The sequence below is a fragment of the Cyprinodon variegatus genome, unplaced genomic scaffold (genome assembly GCF_000732505.1).
Source record: "Cyprinodon variegatus isolate N-32 unplaced genomic scaffold, C_variegatus-1.0 Scaffold44, whole genome shotgun sequence".
In the NCBI taxonomy this organism is placed as follows: Eukaryota; Metazoa; Chordata; class Actinopteri; order Cyprinodontiformes; family Cyprinodontidae; genus Cyprinodon; species Cyprinodon variegatus.
The window spans coordinates 1,370,936-1,392,315 of NW_015150497.1; the positions used below are offsets into that span (position 1 = coordinate 1,370,936).

Below are 21,380 nucleotides of genomic sequence, written 5' to 3' on the forward strand. Positions count from 1 at the left end.
ATCAAAGCATGTATTCTGTTAAACGTTTGAGTTGAATGAATGCAGACCTGCTTCATTGTAGTTGGCAGAGAGTTTTTCCAGCATTTCTCTGTCTAGTGTCAGTATCTGCTGCTCCAGGATGGATGGATAGGATAGGCCTCCCTTTTCCTTCTTTTCATCTTTGTCTTTTTCTCTGTCTCGCTCTCTCTCCCGTTCATAGGTCAGTAGCTGCTGGCGCAGAGCCTCTGCCAGGTGGGTCTTAGCAAACTCAGCAGCAGCCTGATGAAGGAGAACAAAGGAAGACAGAAGAGAAAATAGACAAAATGAGGTTGATTACAACAAACGCTGTAGACGGTAAAGTATGGAAATATTAATATGGAAGCTTAAGAAACAGCCTTCACTCTCATCTCATATCCGTAAATCATTCCTTAAAGATTGTTACATTTCAGCTTCTGCTAATGTGAAACTCAAATTCTGCATTCAGCTTTAAGAAATTACAGTGATCAATTTTTACAATAATAAGGTGTCTTTAAGAGCTTTTAGCCAATCAGAGTCCATTCAACTGGGGCACTACAGCATTGCCTGCCATTCGTTAAAGATATCTCCTTTCATCTTTTCATGTCTGCTGCTATTGTACAATTGTTATTGAAATGACAAATGCAATTTAGTACATAATGTAGCTATAGTTCATACGTATTTTTATATAAAAACTGGATTTTGTTTGAGCCATATATTCTTAGAATCACATAAAATTTAGGACAGATGGATATAAAGTGGTCAGACTTTACATCAGAAACTGAGAGACAAATTAACTGACTGGAGGATGAGTGAAAAACATGGAGGATAGACAAACAGCAGATGGACGGATGGATCGAAGTGTAGTGGCTGAGTTAAGTATGTATTCAATCTGTGGACAGATCCAGACGAATCAGAGAGGAGACAAAAAAGAAAGTTTTTGCTTAAAACTTAGAATCCGTCTCTACCTTTAAATATATCAGTCAGTTTTGGCAATTGAAGTTAAAAAAAATAAAAAACACAATGACGTAAAAACCAAATAAGGATGGAAACTACCATAATCCGAAAATCTGATTTACTTTAATGTTTTATCATTAGTGCAAAGGAATTTCCGCACTGATAGATGAACATACACATGTATGTTGAGTCTGCAAGGGGGAAAAAATGATCTTCATGTTCCCTCAGCCTTGCTGCAGCACATAAACCAAGATAAAGAAAGAAAAAAACTGCAACCTGTCAAACACACACGGGCTCTCACTGTGGGACACAGCTGAGCTAGAGAAACTATATCCTTACCTCCACCAATTTTTTTTCTGCCAAGGATAACAAAAAGTTAACCTTTTCTCACAGATTCCTGTTGCATTTGGAAAGCAAATGATGCCTTACTCCCCAAGCACAGAGAAAAGCAGCCAACACAAGGTCACAGAGTACTAATATGAGATAACATAGTGCAAACATGACTCCAGTCAGCATCAAGCAGAACTCACAGAACTGGTATTTCACCCTACTTAAGTCTAAACCTGCAGAAAATAAACAGCAAAAACGAGATGAAAGACATAATAAAGTTGGCAGTTTCTAGGCAATTAATATAACAATGAGTTTATTGGACCTAAACCCAAGATTACATGCTAGAACACTGTCCCCTTTTAGCTGTCTCCACTAAACCTCTCCACACTTGTTTTTCTAAAATTGCTTTCATGAACTAAAATAGCTCTGCCTACTCTTCTTTTTCCCTACACATGCAAACAATTCATCAACCTTCTCATTATGTTTTATCAGCACTAGTTTTTTTTTTTCCTTCTATGCACTCTGTCAGTTTCCCCCTCCGTCTTCTCTCACTTTTCCTTTCCTACAGTCTGCTTCCATGGGGATGCTCAGCCTTAAATCACCATAAATCTTTTCTGCACGCTTTTCTGACTCGGCAAGGAGAACTATATGTTGACATCAATTCATTCTGTTGTCACCAAGCAGGAAGCTACACTTAATAAACTGGGATCAGAGGTCAGGAATGGAGCAGAAGGTCCTGTTTGCTTTGGTTTTAATGTCCCAATTACTAGGAACTACTACAGTACAGCCCACAGAGTCAGTTTAGATTCAAATATATAATTATAATTATATTTATAATTATGCAATTTATGGGAAAATGTCCTCCAACTCTACCTGGCTCAATATGAACATGTAGCCTGAGAGTTCATCTGATGTTATGGGATGCATATTTTCCCAATAGTTCCCTTTTTGTCGTTGAAGTTCAAAGATGATCCTCACCGGTAATACTGGGTTTTGATTTTGGCTTTTTACTCTTGAATCATAAACACTGATCATAAGTGAGGTCTGCAGTATTTTAACCGAGGTTCTTGGTTGTTTGTGACCTGCTATACAAGTGGTTGTTGCACTCTTGGAGTAATTTTGGTTTGTTGGCTACCCATAGGAAGATTTGCCACTGTTCTTTATTGCGCCATTTGTGGCTTTCACCTTTATTCCCTTTAAAAACAGGCCTGAAGTCCTTTCCAGAGTGAAAGATTTTTATGACTGTGTTTAACAAAAATGAACATTTTGAGAACTTTTAGCCAAAGTAATGCTGTCGGATAGCTTCTTAGATTTCACGTGGCAGCCAGGCATGATTACCATCCACCCTGTTAAATTTTAAAAAAATCCCCTCACACTGTAAGTACTTTCTCCTTACAGGCTCACTGCTTTGGGTGGCTTCCCCCCCACCTAAATAAATAACATCACCATCCAAAAACTGATTTGTTTTTAGTATGAACTCAGTTCACTTTTGTCTAAGATTAAAACTTGTCTACAAGCCTGAAACATCAAGGTAGGAACAAAAAAACTGTTAGCAAACTGTGTCCCATTTTACATCCCATACACCAATACAGCAGGCAAACATTAGGGCAGTGCTTGATATCTGAGTGCAAACCCTGCTGCCAAACCAGACCAGAACATCTAATACCAGATAGGAAGATGAAAGGAGGATGAGGGCAAAAGAGCAAGGATACATGAAGATGTAAACTGAAGTAGACGGATAAGGACCGGGATCAAAGGTGTTAAAAATAGGAGAACAAAATGTAGCATGAGCGCAAAAGGTATAGCAGAGGAATGTAGAGCAAAAGACGGTAGAGCCAGAGTAAATTAGGCCTTTAAATAGCTAGAATCTAACATCCAAAGAATGAAATATTTGTTTAAGACCCATTCATTCATCTTCTAAACTATAATGCAGTAGTTTCCGTTGGATAGGACTCAGAATCAACCTCATCCGGCAAGCTGGTACACAACACTATGACTAAAACAAGATCATATTTCAAACGTGTTTTTAAGAAAATAAAAATAAAAACCCTCAGTATAACATCAAACAAGATCAAGAAAGCAAAGAACAAAAACATTCTTCTTTCTACTTTGGCAATTTTGGCTTTATTTTTTCAATTTGCCCCTCAGTTACTGCTGCTCAGGGGTTTAGGTAAATTTAAATTCACAGGGTTTTAATATAGAAAAAAAAAATCAAACAATACAGACAGAACCTACATAATGGCCTTGTAATGAAAGCCATGACAATCCAGACCCAATTTAATGAATATGCTAACTACATTGTTGAAATATTTAAAGGAAACAGAGAAAATGTTTTAATGACAACACAAGGAAACATTTAAATCATATTTGAACAGATAGAAACAAGAACAATGAGAGAGAAATATTCAAAGATCTGTGTAGCTTTTCACCTGGCTCTTTATCCTAAAGTAAACAATATGCAATTAAATATTTTCTTTAAACAGACCTCAAAGACCCCATATTAAAAATCTTTACTGATGCTTATCAAGGAAAATCCAACAAGGGTGCCATCTCTAAAACTTACAAAGGCCTACTATCTACAAAATCCCACAATATAGACTACATAAGGAAAAAGTGGGAAAGGGAGGGTAATCTGGTAATAACTGAGGAGGATTGGATTGACATTTGTCAATCCCAGTGGAAATGCACCAGCTCTCATTCATGGCGAGAGTTCGGATGGAAGTGTTTGATCCGTTTCTTTATCACCAAAACAAAAGACACATTTTACTGGAGGTGAAGCTATGTGTTGGAGGCAATGTGGACACCAGGAAGCCAATCATTGGAATATCTTTTGGGAATGTCCAGTGATTAGACCCTTTTGGGCAGAGCTTCATAAGGTACTAAATGGTCTGGTTAAAACTAATCTACCTCTGCAGTTTTCAACATTATTTTTAGGAAATTTTGATTTACAGTTTGGAAAAGCCGGTGAATATTTATTTGATATTCTGATAACTGCTGGTAAAGAAGCACTCACAAGACGTTGGTTGGTCCCCGACCCACCCACAATACAAGAGTGGACAAGTATCGTAAATGACATTTACCCTATGGAAAGGATCACCTTCTCCCTCCACCTTCAGAAAAATATATTCACTAAGAGGTGGGCCAAGTGGGTTAAATATGCTGGTCTCCAACAAAGAGAAGTATGGAATGCATGACCATGCAAAGCCCGTTTTTTAATCTATGCTCTGTAGCGTCTAAGGATTAATAAATTAATGTCTCTCATACTTTATTTCAGAAACACCTGGTATATGATTTACTCCTGGTTTTTCAGGTAGACCTGTCTTTCCCTGTTAGTTCAAAGTTGTTAGATGTAATTTCAGATGTAACTTGTATATTTTTTTTTATATTTTGTTTATAATTTTATATATACAAAAATTAATTGCGAGTGGCGGTAGTAACATTGTGCGTTCCCTGAAAGTAACTATCTTTGTATTGTAATGCTCTCACAAGGAAAAAATAAAAAATGTATTTAAAAAAATAAATAAATATTTTCTTTGAATATAATTTAGGGATTCCTTTTGGTAGAAATTAGAGAATGTTTATTATAACAGTTTGTAAGCTTGAAGAGATAAAATACTGATAGTTAGACAAATTTTTTTATGCTTGGAAGAGAACAATCAGCTACATAGTTTATTAAGTAGCGAGAGCAGGAAGAGCCAGACTGCCGAGAGTGAACCATCAGTGCGGAGCCAGAAGCACAGACTCGCGAATTTCTGCTGGAAGATCAGAGTTTGTCAAATTTGAGAGCGCAGTACAGGCAATTCTGGGTTATTTTCTCCCCTACCACTGCTGCGATGATCCATTTGTGGTCATGCAGAATGTGCACCGCTGCACCCCAGGTGGGCAGCATGACCTAATAAGACGCAGCACAACAGCTAATACTGCTTAACTTGTCTAACAGATTACAGCACAATGGTGCATTTTAAACATCTGACCTACCACTTGCTAACTTTTTATTTAGTCTCGTCAACGAAAACTCATACCAATGACTCATCATATTTTCGCAATCAAAGATCCATGTTTAGCTAATCAGTTTTTGTTATAATCATGAAAGAAAGGTGTGTCAATGAAATAATTTCATCATCGTTGACGAAAACAACACTGATGGAGGGAGATTGCAACCATCAGTTGTTTATCCTGATTGTTTTGACTAATGAGGGTGCTTCAGAGCCCCATGCATACTTTCTTCAGACAGCAGTCATTTATTTAGGTTAAAACACTGTTTATCTTCACTAAAAACATCACTTAGTTCAAATATTAAACTTGTAAGCAGAATCACAGCACACACACACACACCGCTTCCCCTGCCCCATTGAGTCAACATTCTCCTCTTCCAGTTATCTATCACTCTCCCAGACACCCAGTCTTGTCAACATCTTGTATCTGTTTAAAAAAGAAACAGTCTTGCTTTTCAAACATTGCTGTTTATCATTTTGCCAGGCCAGCACAAATGCAGAAAATCTTTTTCTCTTCAAAAATATGAAAATTCTCTTCCTGTCCCTAACACACTTAGGTTCAATAACTGGCTATGGGAGACTATTATCTGGACAATTCAGCTGAAAAAGAGAGCAGAAAAAGAAAAGAAGGGTTAGAGTCTAAGTGGGAAATAAAGGGCCTTTATCGGCAACATTCAAGTTTTCATTATTATAAAATATTTTAGATAAATTTAAGAATAGTTAAAAGTATGAGTTTTAAAGACACTAATAAGCCTAGAGAAAAAAAAGGTTGTTTATTGGTCAGTTACTCCTATGAATGTCTTAATAGGACATGCATGAAGTCATTAAGTGAGCTTTGGAGACTATTTCTTGTATGCAGCTAACAAAACACTATTATAGATTATGTAAATCATTTAGTTTTCTCTACTAATCTGCGATTGTCCTCAATATTTAAGCCATTCTGCCCTGACAGAATTTGGTTTACAGTAAAAGAGAGACTGTGCTGACTGCTGCAGCTGACTTGCTCTGATCGCTACATATATCCCCACGCAGCTGATGATGTAGGGATTGTACAGAGAGCAGCCCAGTGTATTACATATATAAAATATATATATATATATAAATAAAGCAGGTTTTGTCCACAAAAGATAAACTTTAACAACACAGAAACGTGATTTAGGCCAAATCATCAATCATCAGATACATCACAAACGATATGCTATACATGCTATCAGTATCCTGCCGCCTCAAGAAATTGCTTATTATCAAAATATCATCAGGTGGAGAAAAATGTGAGTTTATTGACATGATGTATAAATGGTTTGTATTGGCAAACGCAAATTCTTTTTGTTCCGGATAGCCATCAGTGTCCACTGGAAGGTTTATGATGATTTCATCTGTTTTGTGAGATACATACACTATATAAGCATTTGAATTAGAACAAATAATAAAAAGTAAAATCAACACTTTGTAATTGGGGCAAAGAAAAAACAAAACACATTTGCTTTCATAGAATATAATAAAACTTGTGACAAAAACCATAAATAGACTAAATACAAAACACAACAAATCTGCTGAAAGCAACCATAAATAAATCCAAAAGAGCATGTGAAAAATATTTTTTTCTTAAAATATCATTTAGATTTCCGTTATATGTATCAACAAAAAAAAAAACAACAACAAAAAAACAACAACAAAAACAGTACAAATAAAAATAATTGCTACCATTAGTGCCAACAGGTAAATAAATGTGACATATTTGGTTAAATATGAATATTATTTAAATAGATGTTTAAAAATATGAAAATACAAGGAAAAAAGAACTATGCAAGAAATTAAATACAAGAAATGTTTTTTTACTATTAGTTTGAGCTTGTTGAGTCGGTGTGTTTGACTAAATAGTCAAATACAGGTGAGATGTGAACAGACAAAAAAGACTAAGTGCAAGCTAATGTCAATATTATCTTTTCTAAATAATTTTAAGACTTTTGGTTTTAGTCAAATAGAAAATTAACTATGAAAAATAAAGGAGAGAGAAAAAAAACAGCAGAAAAAAAGAAAAAGCCACCTGTAAACATAGGTATAATAACTCCGTAACCTGTGTGATATGAGGCTTGGGGCGCATTGGATCCCAAAAATCAGTTCATTTCTCTTGGCAAAAGAAAAAAATCCAGAGCAAACATTATGAACACAGATGGTCTCCAGTCCGGAGGAGGGGAGAATGGGAGAGGAAATGCAACCATGAGCCTCACATCTCCTTTTGTGACCAACAATGCTCAAAAACTTTCAAAAATAAGCCCCGCAGTCTCATTTATATTCAAATATGCCTCATGTCCCAGAGGTGGCATGTAATGGCCCACAGCATGCCGCCTAGTTGACAGCAAAAAAAAGGGAAAGTTGATTTCTGTGAAGTGAATGAGGAATTCAGAGGCAAGAGGCAGAGTTATAAAAATGAATGAGGACTGAAAAGTTGAACAGAGGTCCATTAAAATGTGTGAAAATGCTTCAGTGCCTTAAACCTTCAAAGGGGGAGAGAACTCTGAGGTAAAACCCAGTCAACCTCAGCTTTTAGCTCAATGATTATACAAGTAAGAGACGGGGGTGATGAGAACATCCGGTAAGCACAGCTACAACTGTCAAAGGTAAGGATAGGCTCAACGCCTGTCCAACTTTGGCATACATGACCCCAAAAGCTTTTGTCAGACAGCAGGAAGTTAGCACATATTCTGCCTCCTATAAAGCAGATATTATTTAAAAGGTGACCATCCAACAACTTGAAGTCTGCTTTGAATCAACATTCATACTGATAGACACCTTTCTCATAAACAGAGACCACTCAAGCTCATAAAGATGAAGTGAACTATTTCAGAGGCAATTCACATTCAGGGCAGTGATGAGACTGTCTCATCAGCACACCGCTCCACTAACAACACCCACACACCCCTCTGAGTTATGGTGTCCTGCATGTCCTTCCTGTGACCGCCAGCTCCATTAGAAGAGGTGAAACTCATATTAAACCCAAACACACTTTGGGAAAAAGGCTGTCCTGGTAATCCATAGTGTAACCTAGTAAAAAGAGCCATCAGTCTCCAAGTTTACAGGAAAATAATTAAGTGATCTTTTTAAACTGTGGTGTGTCAAACAAGATAATTCAATCTCCTGAAGCAGGAACAGATCTTTATTCTATTCGGATGTCTGGAAATACCATTAAGGATATCTAAAAGCTTAGAAGGTCTCTACAAGATTTTTTTTATTTAAAGCTGACATTTAATGGTTTATCCTGCCAGTAAAAACAAAGTCCAGCGATTAGGTATTATCTTTTCTTCCGGGATTTCACAACATATAAAGTTTTACACTGAATAAATTCTGCTGTGTGTTTTTGGGGTGATGAAATCACAAAAAGTATAAGAACTGAGATCAGCCAGCATTTATAAACCATAAGGGCATAACTAAAATCAGACAGATTTCAGTAGGGACTTTAGAGCATCTGCGCTGCACAGAGTTCGATCTACACATTAGAGCCAGTTACCCTTAATACTTGACTAATGTGTCTGAGCTGATCCAATCTAAGGAAACAAATGATGGAGAAAACAGAAAAGTAACAATCCTAGCAATAATTTTAGTTTTTGAGGTTTGCAAATGTTGTCATGCATAGTTTTAAAAAGTCATGATGACGCATCAAAATCCATCCTGAGTTTAAGTCCTGACCTGAAGAGATATTTGTATGTCTTCCACCTTGTTTCATCCAATCTTCTAGCAGTCCAATTTAAAAAAAGCGAAAAAGAATATTTACAGTAAAAAAAAAATTTTTAAATCTAGGCAGTGTTCTATTTTACTTTGCTCTGGCTGAACAGTATACAAATAAACAGATTTGAATATGGAATTTTGTAAAAGAGAAAAAAAAGGTATTTGTCCAAGGGGCGTGTAATGAAAACAAACTGCTAGTGAAGAAAAGCTGCAATCACAGAAAATGGCGAGCAGTAAAGTGGAAACATTCTATTAGGCTTGCAACTAACGATTATTTTGCAAATCAATTAATCTACCGAAGTTTTATTTGATTAATCAATAAATAATCACACAGCAAAAGGTTTCTTAAAGAAGATTTTTTACTAAATGGAATCAGGGAAAACTAAAACTTTTCCCAAATGAGTCCTGGATAGAGCATATTGACAGACGTAAATGTTTTTTCATCTTGAATGCAAAATGTTATATACATATACATATATATATATATTTTTTTTTTTTTTTTTTACAATTTTGACATTATTACTGCTCTAAGTGGCATGTCTTTGTTTACAGTCTTTATACTCCATTTAATGATGAACCGATTACTAAATTAGTTCAAGATTATTTCAATAATCAATTAATCATAATTAATCTGATAGTTTCAGCCCTAAATGCTCCAAACACAAAACTCACAGCAAATACATAAATGATGCAAACAATGGTGGTAAACTGCAGCCACAGCTGCCCTGGGGTAGGCGGACAAAAGCAAAGCTGCTGTACATAGGCCCCACCTGGCCACCCTCAGTAAGCCATGTGGGCAACAATGGCCAGAGTCTAACGGAGCTGGTGTTTGACTGGCAAGCCTCAGGGTGCAGGACAAACTTCTATATCCTACGCCGCTGTCCGACCAAACTTTCATTAGCATCTCTTTCCTGACTTTTAATAGACTCACACTCTGAGAAAAAATTATCTATGACAGTTTTTTTAAAATGTGTAAATAAATATAACAGCTTGATTTCCAATCAACACCGTTTTCCTCAGAAACATGACAGCTGAAACACAAATAGTTGTTGAGGGTTAATTCTGGCTTCTGTTGCAAGCAATGCCACCCACTAAGCAACACAACACTTTAATGGTGTGGGGAGACTGTAAACATACGATTAACTGAGAGTAGCAAATGTCTGGTGCAGTGTGAAGCACAGGTGTGAATATCTGCACTACGACGTTCCATAAAAAGAGGCCATGATAAAGCCTGACTTGGTGCTTCACATCTCAAACCAAGTTCACAGAAAAAGAAAAGTACAGCAATGAGAAGAATGGCAACTGGCCTGAATTGTTAAAGTCTCCTAGCACTAGGATGGAAGAGAAAAATAAAAGTAGGATCTGAGAGGAAGAAAATTGAAGTAAGAACAATGTTTTCTTATGAACTTTAAGGTGAGAAAAATAGAATTATTTCTGGCTTTTTTCTGCTTTAAAATTCCTTGCATCTTACTAACTCTATCCCAAGAATACTTTGCATCAAAGAATGACTTCTCTGATGACAATTAAATAACAGTTTAAAACCATTTGAAGCATGTTCTGACCACAAATACCCCAGAGCAAATGTAATTACAGATAATTACAAGTATTTACTGTCAAACACAAAACAACATTAAAAAGTGTGAATTTTGCAACACAGTAGAGTGGTTTGGGTACTTTCTCTGCCCACACCTTCAGCAAGTCTATTATTATCACAAACAAACACACTGCATCCCACACCTTTACTTCTTGTGCAAGAAATCAAGTAACAATACAGTATAAACATGAGTCATTGTTATAAAACTGAGCAAAGAAGATCAACATAGGAGCTTCTTTCTGCACACGCATTTAGAAAGGCTATAATCGGAACATAATAGCTAATATAAATGAAGGGAGAAATAAGTCACAGAAGCAACAGTTCACCTTTGGAGGGGATTCTGGTTTATTAAAAACTGGAGAAGATGCTTAGTATGAAAAGAACAGCATTCAGCTCTGTGTTGTTAAACAGGCAGAGCCTTTTCTGTTGTAGCGCCCAAACTCCTTCCTGTATTCCCTCACCAGTATGTTGAAGGATTGATTTTAAGAATTTGATTTAGGTTTTTAGGTGCTAAAAGGTCAGGAACCTCTTTACCTGACACCTTTCACACAATTGTATTCCCAAAAGATTTTTTTTTAAATGCTCCAAAGACTTGGCTTGTGACCCTAAAACCAGGACATATCTGAGAATTGTATCATTTTCTTTTCCCCCCCCAATTGCTGCATTTAGTTGTTTTTGTTCGTTTTTGTCTACTTGTTAATCATTTTTACCTTGTTTTTGTATAGCTTTCTTATAAATGTTTTGTGAGTGCCTAATGAATGAATTCTTATTGATTAAAAGAAAATAAATAATAATAATTGAACTTTATTGATCTCACACTGGAGAAATTTACCTCTGCATTTAACCCATCCCCTTGGGGAGCAGTTGGCTGCTATTGAGTGGCACCCAGGGAGCAGTGTGGGGTTAAAGGTCTTGCTCAGACAACCTGAGAACAGACTATGGGGATCAAATCGCTACTTGCAGCCTTCAGAGCACAAGCATACTGCTCTAACCCACAACATCAACACTCCCCTAAATAAGTACATCAAGTTGTAGCTACAATATTGTTACTGAAGAAGCTGCAAAAAGACACTTCTTACTTCCCATTTGCAGGTTACCCCTAAATTATTATAGAGTTTAAAAATGAATGATTAGCTTCAAAACTGTTCATATTTTCTATTACCCCACCAACTGTAATGCACTGCTCATCAACGACTGGGAGAAATTCCTGCACCTTTACCTTGCAAACGGAAAAGAAACACCTAGCATCTGGAGAAAAAAATAACAGACAGTGGTGGTGTAGAAACCAGAGGATGGTCAGAAATCACTTTGTTCAGAGGATTCAATTGTAGTCGATTTGGGAAAATAGAAGTCCTCTCAAAGCTTGTACGCCGTTGGTCATATTAAAGCAGTTTAAAATCCATGATTCAGAATTATGACAGTAAGCGGTGTAATTATTGCACACCTCTAGTTTCCCAATATGAATAGATTTAAGAGCAGAACGATAACCATTTTTTAGTTCAGGACCCAGGGGGTTGAGTTAAGCACCTCTCAGTTAACCATTAGTTAAAGGATGTCCATGTACTAAAAACAACAGCACTGCTGTTATACGTTTTTATTTATATCCTAATAAAAGCTTAATAAGTTTGAGAGAAGAATCTCCATAGGCTTGTTCTTTGACATCTATTAGCACAGCATTTATCCTCTAAACCCCACTCCTACCTCTGCTCTATTTATACACCCTCAGTAAGGTGTGTAGAGAATAATGCTGACATCTACTTGTCTTCATTTTCTCCTGCTGTGTGGGAATAGAAAGACCTGAGGGAGTTCATATTGATGCAGCTCTCCATGCAGAACTAGAAGGCCTCTTGCTCCATCAGTTGTTTCTTTATGCTTAAAAACCCCAATTCAGCTGACAATGTATGTTTTCCAAAGCAAGTTGAATAAAAAAAATAAAATGTGTGTAGGCATGCTTGTTGTGTTAAGGATTAAGTAATTGTAGGTATTTATCAGGACAAACCATGATTCCAAGATTTAATCATGCAACTAGACTTATCAGGAAGGGCTGGGCAGCATCTGTTTTCTAATTCCTTCCAGCCATCATGAAAATAAAACTACTAGACTGCATTAGAGAATGCCTTGACAAGCTTGCCATTTAAACATTAAATCTCACTCTTTATCTCAGTATCAGTGTGTGCAAAATAATCACAAAGCACTGCTTGGATGCAATATTTAGTGGGATATTATGCCATGTGCCATGCAAACAAATTCAGCAGACCATTGTTATTTTAGCCTGTTGGATATGCTTTCACTGACACCAGTGCACAGACTGGATATCTATTGTTTAAGTCCGAGATGCTAAAACTTACAAAGGTGTTTAGAAAAGACATATGTCGAGTCTGAGTTGATAATACTTGTATTCAAAGAACTGTTCTTAAGTGATTTCTTTATTTAACCGTAAAAAAAAAGCTCTCTACACCAACCTAGCCATATGTGAAAAAGTTACTGCTTTTCATACCAAACACATTATTGTGCAAACTATCACAGCAACAGCTGCTATCAAGCGTTCATTGATACACTGTTAATGAGTCTTTTGCGTCATTGCAGAGGAGTTTTTGGTTTAATCTTCTTTGCAATATTGTTTCTCTGCAACATCAGAACATTGCCAAGGTTACATTTCAAATTTAAAAACCTGATTCGCCCACATTTAATATGTGAAAAATGTGCCTAAACAAGGTGGTGCTTAGTGGCCCAAGGAACATGCTGGTGGTGAGCGTTGGACGTGTCCTGCTGAGGTAAATAAGAGCGCCTTAAACCATTTTACACAACAAAACAGGATCTCAACCAACGTGAAAAAAATGGTAAAAATAACCAGAATGTGTAAAAACCACTACAATACAAAGTATAAAATTTATTAGCAAAAAAAAGCTGATTTGGAGGTTAAAGGTTTTTGCAGAAAACGTGCATAAAGCAGGCCTCAAGTTAACTTATGTTGATGTAATCGCTGAGGTAAAGGTTCCAGTTTCCTGCACTTGGAGAATAGGGCCCTCCTTTTCACCATTGTTCACACAGTTTAAGACCATTACAGCACCTGTAACAACCTTAATGATTAAAGCACAGTAGATTTCTTCACAGTACAAATGAAGACATCTTACTTAGATAGACGGCCTGTGGCAGGTCAGCAATTTACAACCCTGTTAGTTTGGTGGAAGGTTCGCAAGCAAGTTTGGTTGTGGTCTTGGAAGCATCACCGAAAAAATTTTATTGACGGATGACCGTTGATATATGACTGGCAGAATTAAGGTGTACAAGCTGACGTATAACTAACTGCACTGCATAAGATAACGGAAAAAAAAAAACTCAGATTTTAAGAAAGTAATTTTTTTTAAATAGAAATTTTCTAAATTTTGGGACAATATCATCTGATAAAGAGTACATTTAGATACATACGTTTAAGCCAGAATGATTTGACATTTAAATATGATTTCCCTACAACTTTAATACCAACCGCCTTAAACGAGTGTGAGGAGTGTTAACATATTTGCTCTCCAGTTGCTTCCATGACAGTTGAAACAGTGGCCCAGCAAGAAAACAGCAAAGAAAATGCAAACTCCAGCCTTAAAATGCATTTGCTCCTGTAGCACCCAGATTGGGCAGTATAGGTCACCGTCAATGAAGTGTGGATTCATTTCATAAAGGAGGAATAACTACTGTATGGCTCTCATTGTGTGCAGTTAGGCGTCCTAAGGCCTGCTTGTTAAGATAAAGCTTTGCGAGTATAAATAATAAAATGCTTCTTTATACCTGAGGAAACTGTTTGAGCAGAGTAGCAAAGAAATTTACCACCAATATCTAAAGCACACCATTTTATTGCATCTCTCCTGTTTTTTTGTTTTTTTAGGGGGTCACAACATTAACAAGAGGAAAAATACAGGGCAGTTAATCAAATCACCTGATGTACACCTGGTGAAAAGAGAGCAAATGAACCTTTAAATAAATAGATTCATGTAAATATATTTGGCCTAATAATGTGATCAAACAGCTGGAGCACATTTCTTACCCGACCTGGTTCCTCTTTTACATCAGTGTAGGAGTGATGTTTCTCCGGCTTTCATCTCCCATTTTAACGTCACACTCTGAGCTTATTTTAGCAACTTGCTCGGAACAAACAGAATAATGCAACAGAGGGAGCCAGGCAGCATTAGGGGTGGGGGAAGCCGGAAAGGGAAAGTTTCACAGACAGGAGTCAGTGTTATTCTTCCACTTTTGAATGTGGGGCACAAAAAGCCTAGAGGAGGAGAACCAAGTAAATGTCAGCTCTGCCTTTTTCCTCCCATCGCTGACATACACACATCTCTATTTTACACCCACCCAAAAGCCCCTGCACTCCCAGGAGGGCCTAAAATCTTCCACTGCACCCACACACACTTGGAAGTGTTCTTATTTGTATTCGTCCTATCTGGATCCTGTGTTCTCTGGCAGACACTGGTATATCAATTGCATAAATATTCATACACTTGAATTTAAACCCAAGCGCAAATGAGGTTGGTTTGAAGCAACACTAACCTCCCATTAACATAAAAAGATGAATCCTTGTATATATTTAAATTTTTCTACTTAATAGTTCATTTGTCTAACTAAAAGAAACACTCAGTGCTACTTTTTGGGCTCTTTGGCATAAATTACTGGAATGGCAGGAAGGCAATAGGTTCTCCATGAGGTTTACACTGGAAAGTCATTTTTTTCTTAAAATAAGTGCATTTGTTCTTGGATTGAGGAGGTAAAAGAGACATTTTGCCAATGGAACAAGACAATTTACTGTTAAAATAGGAAAACACAATTGCATTGTCTTATTTAAATTGCATATTATTTAATTATCTTATTTTAAGAGAAAAAAATACTCATTCTATTGGCAAACCATCTCATTTTCCTACTCAAATTAAGGGTACTGGTAAATACCCTTAATTTATGAAATTTTCACTTATTTCTAGATTGTTTTCCCAGTGTAGGATAGGAGTGTTTGTAGCCCAGCCCATCATGGTGATCTGGTTTGTCAGTGACTGTCTGTTGGACTACTACAAACTATACAATCTTCACCAGAGTTTTTTTTGTCCATATTATTCATTTTTCAACATTTCAGTATAAAAATGTTTTTGTTAATAACTCTCTGTTACTGTTTTTGTTCATTTTACTTCCATGCATTTATTTGCTATAGGCTGAAGTCATCGAAATGAACACAAATAGATCCATAAAAATATAAAATCCCTACATCTGGCGTGCAAATCATAGATTTTATTACTGGAATTAGGTAACTTTTTGAGGGGGTGCAGAGGACCTGTTCTTCACAAGGCTGAACATATCAGTTTCTGTTGAACATCCCACACAAACAAACAGAAAAGAGGTTTTCTCCTCTGCTCATCAGCAGCTGAACATGTTTGCAACACACCAATCTGATAAGATAAAAAAAAAGGGCATCACGGAATCTATAAATAGTTCAAAAAGACAGCAAATGAAACTAATTTCTCCTCAACTTTATTAAAGTCGGAGCACAAATCCCCTCACTGTTATTTCCTTGTAAGCCATTACGGTGCTGATGGTGGAGAGACAATTGAAGACCTTTGTCATTGTGCAATCAATCACCTCGACCCACCAGCTTTGTCTCCTTTGTCTTCACAGCTCATTGCCCCGATGCGCCGTCTCTCTCCCTCTCTCCCACTCACATGCGTTTCACCCAGCTTCTAAGATCTGAGATATCAGTTTTCATCCAATCCACAGCATTGCCATGCACATTGATGCACTAATACCCCATCAGTCACTTCAACCAAAACCTTGTACTTCTCTCTCTCTTCTGCTCTGATTGAAGGACTGATTCATATTTACACCATTTTCAAAAAAAAAGAAAAAGGAAAGAGCTGAACTTAAAAGTCTGTAAATCTCTCACTGCTCGCCTCCATCTCCGTGCTTCACGTAGAGAGATACTCTGCTTTTATCAAAAACACAAAGTCAATGCGAGCCTGGAAGGAAAATGAAAGGAAAACAGATCGAGTATAAAGAGTTCATGTTTGGTTGAGTGCAGAGGTGCAAACAAAAAAAGATGATGGGGATGAAACAGTTAACATTCAAAACCTTGGAATATTTTTTATTGGCATCAAACACTGAGGAATGCAAAACAAAACTTTGAATATGGATTAAATCCCATGTTCCTCAGGATTATCCCGTCACTGCACTTCCAACTTCTTCCTTATGATATCCTATCTTTGGTTAGCAAACCATCCCTCCCGCTCATCTAAATAAACTAAAATTAGTATATCAAATCAGTCATAATCAAAATAATTTGTTTAATATTACAACTGAAAAGGACACCTTTGAAGTAATACTTAGTAGGTATTTAGATTTTAAGGAAAATATCTGACCAGCTGGAAGGAGTTTCACTGATGCTTAATATAGAATTAATGAGAACAAATAATGAGAAGAATTTAAAATGTGAGAAGAAAGAAAAATTAACTGATCATTGCATTTGCCTACAAAGAATAATTATGTGTTTTCCTGTTATGCTGCTGCTCAAACGAAATACAGATAGTTTTGCAATGGTACTGCACCCATTGGGAGAAAGCTACAGGAGCATAACATTTAAAACAAACTGTTTCTTCCCCAGAGCTGGGAAAGCAATCAACCCCTGGGGATGAGAGTCAAACACCCCCGACTACAGACTACATCTATCTAAGAATGTCTTGTATTTTCAACAAATGTTCCTAATTTTTCTTCTAATGGCATTTCATTCTCTACAGATGTCTTTAACGATTTTTGTTTTTTATTATTGGGTCCTGCTATGTCAGGAATTTCTGCTAAATTTTGTTATGGCTTCATAATGACTGAAGTCACAGCTTAAGGGGCAGAGAGCTGCTTCCACCGTCTGGAGTCAGACGCTTCCTGGACTCCATTCACCCCTCCTTGTGTCCACTAATTCATGGTCGCTCTCATCTCCATACAGCTGGCTTCTTTGGCAGAAGATCATTTTTAATTAAGCAACGCTGCATGACTAAAAACTTTCAACCTTACAGTGAGCATATGGTGCAGGGCTTCGTATCCATAAAGTTACGATACACATCTAGCACACCGAGGCAGACAGCAGCAGGCTTATAATGGGGACAAGCCATAAATACGTATAAATAAGGAGCAGAGCAATGCAGAGGAATTCTGCTGATTTATTTAGCTGGGGATGCATGCCTGAATAACCTGATGCCATTTTATGACAGTAGAGCAGCAGTCTGTTCGCATCATCGTTTCCCCCTGCAGCAGCAGTTTAACACCTTCTTTGATTCATCATAACTCACTATACTCATCAAGCTCCATCACAGTCTAATTTCAGGACTTCAATATACATCCCCCTCCTCCTCAGCCTCGCCCACTTTATCTAGCAGTCATATTAGAAACAGGATTTACAATATTAATGACAAATTGTAACTCTCCATCTCAATCGGGATAGTCGCAGATAAAAAATGTTATTTCCTAACAGATTTTCATAAATATCAATCGTAAGGTATATCAGGTTTTATCCTATATTGCCTTTCAACAATATTCATACCCTGTCAACTTTTCCTACAGTTGGTTAATATTTGTGATGCTATTTGACAAACACACAGGATGGATGCATGTGAATTACGTTAAAGTAAACAAGGTTTTAAAAAATACAATATTTGTTACAGGCCTCACTGAATCTGTATGGACATGAATCAGACTGATCCAATGCTGTTTTATAGCCCAATATATTCACAATGAGCTTAGTGTGCAGTGCAATATTATGCAGCTAGTGACTCCAAAGCAACCTAGATAGCAGTCCTAAATATCACTTAAGCTGCAATCACAAATGTTAAGGTTTCTCATTAAGATAAAGAGGAGAAAAAAGGGGATGAAGCTTTATTTTAGTATGAATCTTTGAACAGCAATGAGTTCTGTAATTTCCTCTGATCTTTACATGATTTAGTAATCTGAAACAATATTTTACATTATATAAACGAAAATGATAAAAATATAATGAGAAAAAAGGATTACGCTGTTGGTGAGACCAGCTACAGTTAGGTGTGATTAGGTAGATTAGGTGTGAAAATATTAGGGCTGAAACAATTAATCAGAATAATCAATTATCATAATAATCATCAACTTATTTAGTTATCTATTAATTGATTGTAATTGGATTGTAGAGACTCTAAAAGATGCCTTTAGCTAACAGAGAAACCCACTTAGAGCAGCTACCAAAACTGTAAAGAAAATATGTAGACAGTTTGCATTTAGATAAAGATCTTTTTCGTCTTTCAATATGCTCTATCCAGAACTCCTCAAGTGGAAAAGGTTTAGTTTCATCTGGTTTAATTTCGCGAAAATTCTTCTTTAAGGAACCTTCTGCTATCCGAATATTAATCTAAAAAGATAATTTACAGATTAATTGGTTTGCAAAACAATTGTAAATGACAATAAAAACAATAATAAAGCAGTTTCTTAAATCATGACAATGATTCTTTAAAAGTTTCTAAATTTTAAATTATAAATATGCCTTTAATCAAAGGGTTTGGTTTATGTTTAGGGTCCTGCTGAAATATTGGCCAGTCTAAAGACGTTCCTTTCTCTAACAGGTTATCTTCTGAGAACTTCCTGTATAGAACATCATTGATCTTTCACGATCGATGGTGAGAATGTTGCTGCCAACACATGTTGCTGCCTCAGAATGTTACTGCCAACAAAGAGTCCATCTGAATTTCTTCCTCTCATGTTTTAATAAAGGGTTTGGTTTGTGGAGATAACTACTATACAACATGTCTTGTCAACGCTGATGTTTGAGAGAAGTTCCAAGCTTGACATATAAGTTTATGACCTACCTTTGCTTTAGACTTCTCCATAACCTTCTTCCTGACTTGTCTGGTTTGTTCCCTGGTCCTTTTGATGCAATTCTTTCACTAATGTTATCCAAGGGCGTTTTCACATGAAATGCCCTTGGATAACATTAGTTATTCACATGAAAAGTCATGTTATTTTTTTTTTTTTTTTATAATTTGGTCTGGTTTGTCTACAAATTGTACTTTTTGCAAGTGTACTATACTCACAAAAAAAAAACAACATGTGGGCAACAATCATTTATTCCTTTGGTGGGAAATGACCAGCAGGACAGAGCACAGAACCAGAGGAAACGCGTTTTGTGGTTGCATTGTCCCGGATGGCTGAGAACTTGCACATGCATTTATCGATTTATTTTTATACAAGAATCTCTTGTGTGTGTGTATGAAAGAATTAAATCTAAATGCACATGATAAAAATCATAAAAATCAATACTAATCTACTCCCTCTGCTGCTGCGTGTTTCCTCATAAAGCCTGATGTAAGCGTTACGATCGGAGAATAATGACCTTTGTGAAAATGAACATGGATAAGATTTAATGGACTCTGGATATGCAGATTGTTTAAGTGCACACAGAGGGAAGACTTTACAAATGTTACAGGAAATGCTGGGTTAGTAAGGGACTGAGGGGAAAGAATTATAATAAACTGAAGTGGAGTAAGTGTATAAAAAATGAACACTGAGCAGTAGATCCTGAACATCAGTTTTTGTGGCAGGGAAAAATCAGTTCCCATGCATGCGCACAGGAGGTGAAGGTTTAAACCAAATATGGTATGGAGACAAAAAATCTGATCCATCACATGAGCCAGGAAGGCAACCAAAGTATTAACCTAATCAGTGCCAGTTTTGGAGACAGACTGGCTAAAATAACCCACACAAGAGGAAAGAAATAACTCTTTCCCTCAGGTCAGATTGATTTAAGAATAAAAGCACATAAAAAGACAGATGATGAGCTTCTGATGAGATAACCCTTATCCCTCCCTGCCATGGCTGAGCATGTGAAGGCAGCCAACTTCCTGATTCAACGTAACGAGGACAGGATGTGAAGCCAAAAACCGTAGCGATGGGCCCACTTTTAAAAACAATCCTGCATGCTGCCAAATACAGTTCCAAATCATACCGCAGCCATTAAGAGTTGAACAAAATAAGTAATCATAACTTGAGAGGATCCAAACACGGTGCTTCAGAACCATCCAGATAATAATCTCATGTTTAGATGCTGAATTAGTAAAATTGCAGCTCACAATCCTACAGTTTCCTTGTTTTTTTATTATTATTTTACAATCTCTTGCATACTGTACATTTTGTACATGGTCATGCCTGTTCAGAAAGGCAGGGTAAGGGTGACAGAATCCATCGGGCATATGGCCACACAGCTTTAAGAGGAGCCCAGTTTCCACAGCAGGTGCAGAACCATCATGGAGCCGTGGTGCCACTCCACTCTAGCCCAGTCAACATTTCCAATCTTAGACAACACTGCCTGCTAAGAATAGAAAGCAGAATGAGCCTCTGCCCATGCCTTTGCTTATATTGGTCATTAAATGTATAAACCACATAAATCCTAATAAATTGTGATGCAACATGTGCTTTAAAGAGCAGAAATAACCTGCATACCAATGGCGACATCCTGAGACAGAACTGACTTAATTCTTCAGTTTAAATACTTTATATAACCTGGCAGTAGCCACATTGATGTGTAGAACTGAGTTTAGTTCTACGTTATAAATCTGGGATGGCTGCTGTTCAGTTTGTCCGGGAAAAGGAGGAACGTTTAGTACAATAATTCCAGCTCGCTGGGTGAAATACCAGCTAGTACCTGCCTTCCAGAATACGCTTTCAGCCACAATAGGATTCGTCTGCAGCTTCTTGAGTGTTTTCACAACTAGCAGAGTAAGATGATAAATCAAACTTTTTCC

The 21,380-nt window shown here is 36.9% G+C and overlaps 1 protein-coding gene across 1 annotated transcript in view; it reads right to left on the reverse strand.

The window, feature by feature from the left end:
* Positions 1-21,380, reverse strand: part of ppm1l (protein phosphatase, Mg2+/Mn2+ dependent 1L) — a 52,136-nt gene that overhangs the window by 12,099 nt on the left and 18,657 nt on the right. Inside the window, exon 2 of the mRNA XM_015370318.1 lies at positions 48-258. Within this exon, the coding sequence (XP_015225804.1) occupies positions 48-258 (211 nt within the window). The remainder of the gene's footprint in view (positions 1-47; positions 259-21,380) is intronic.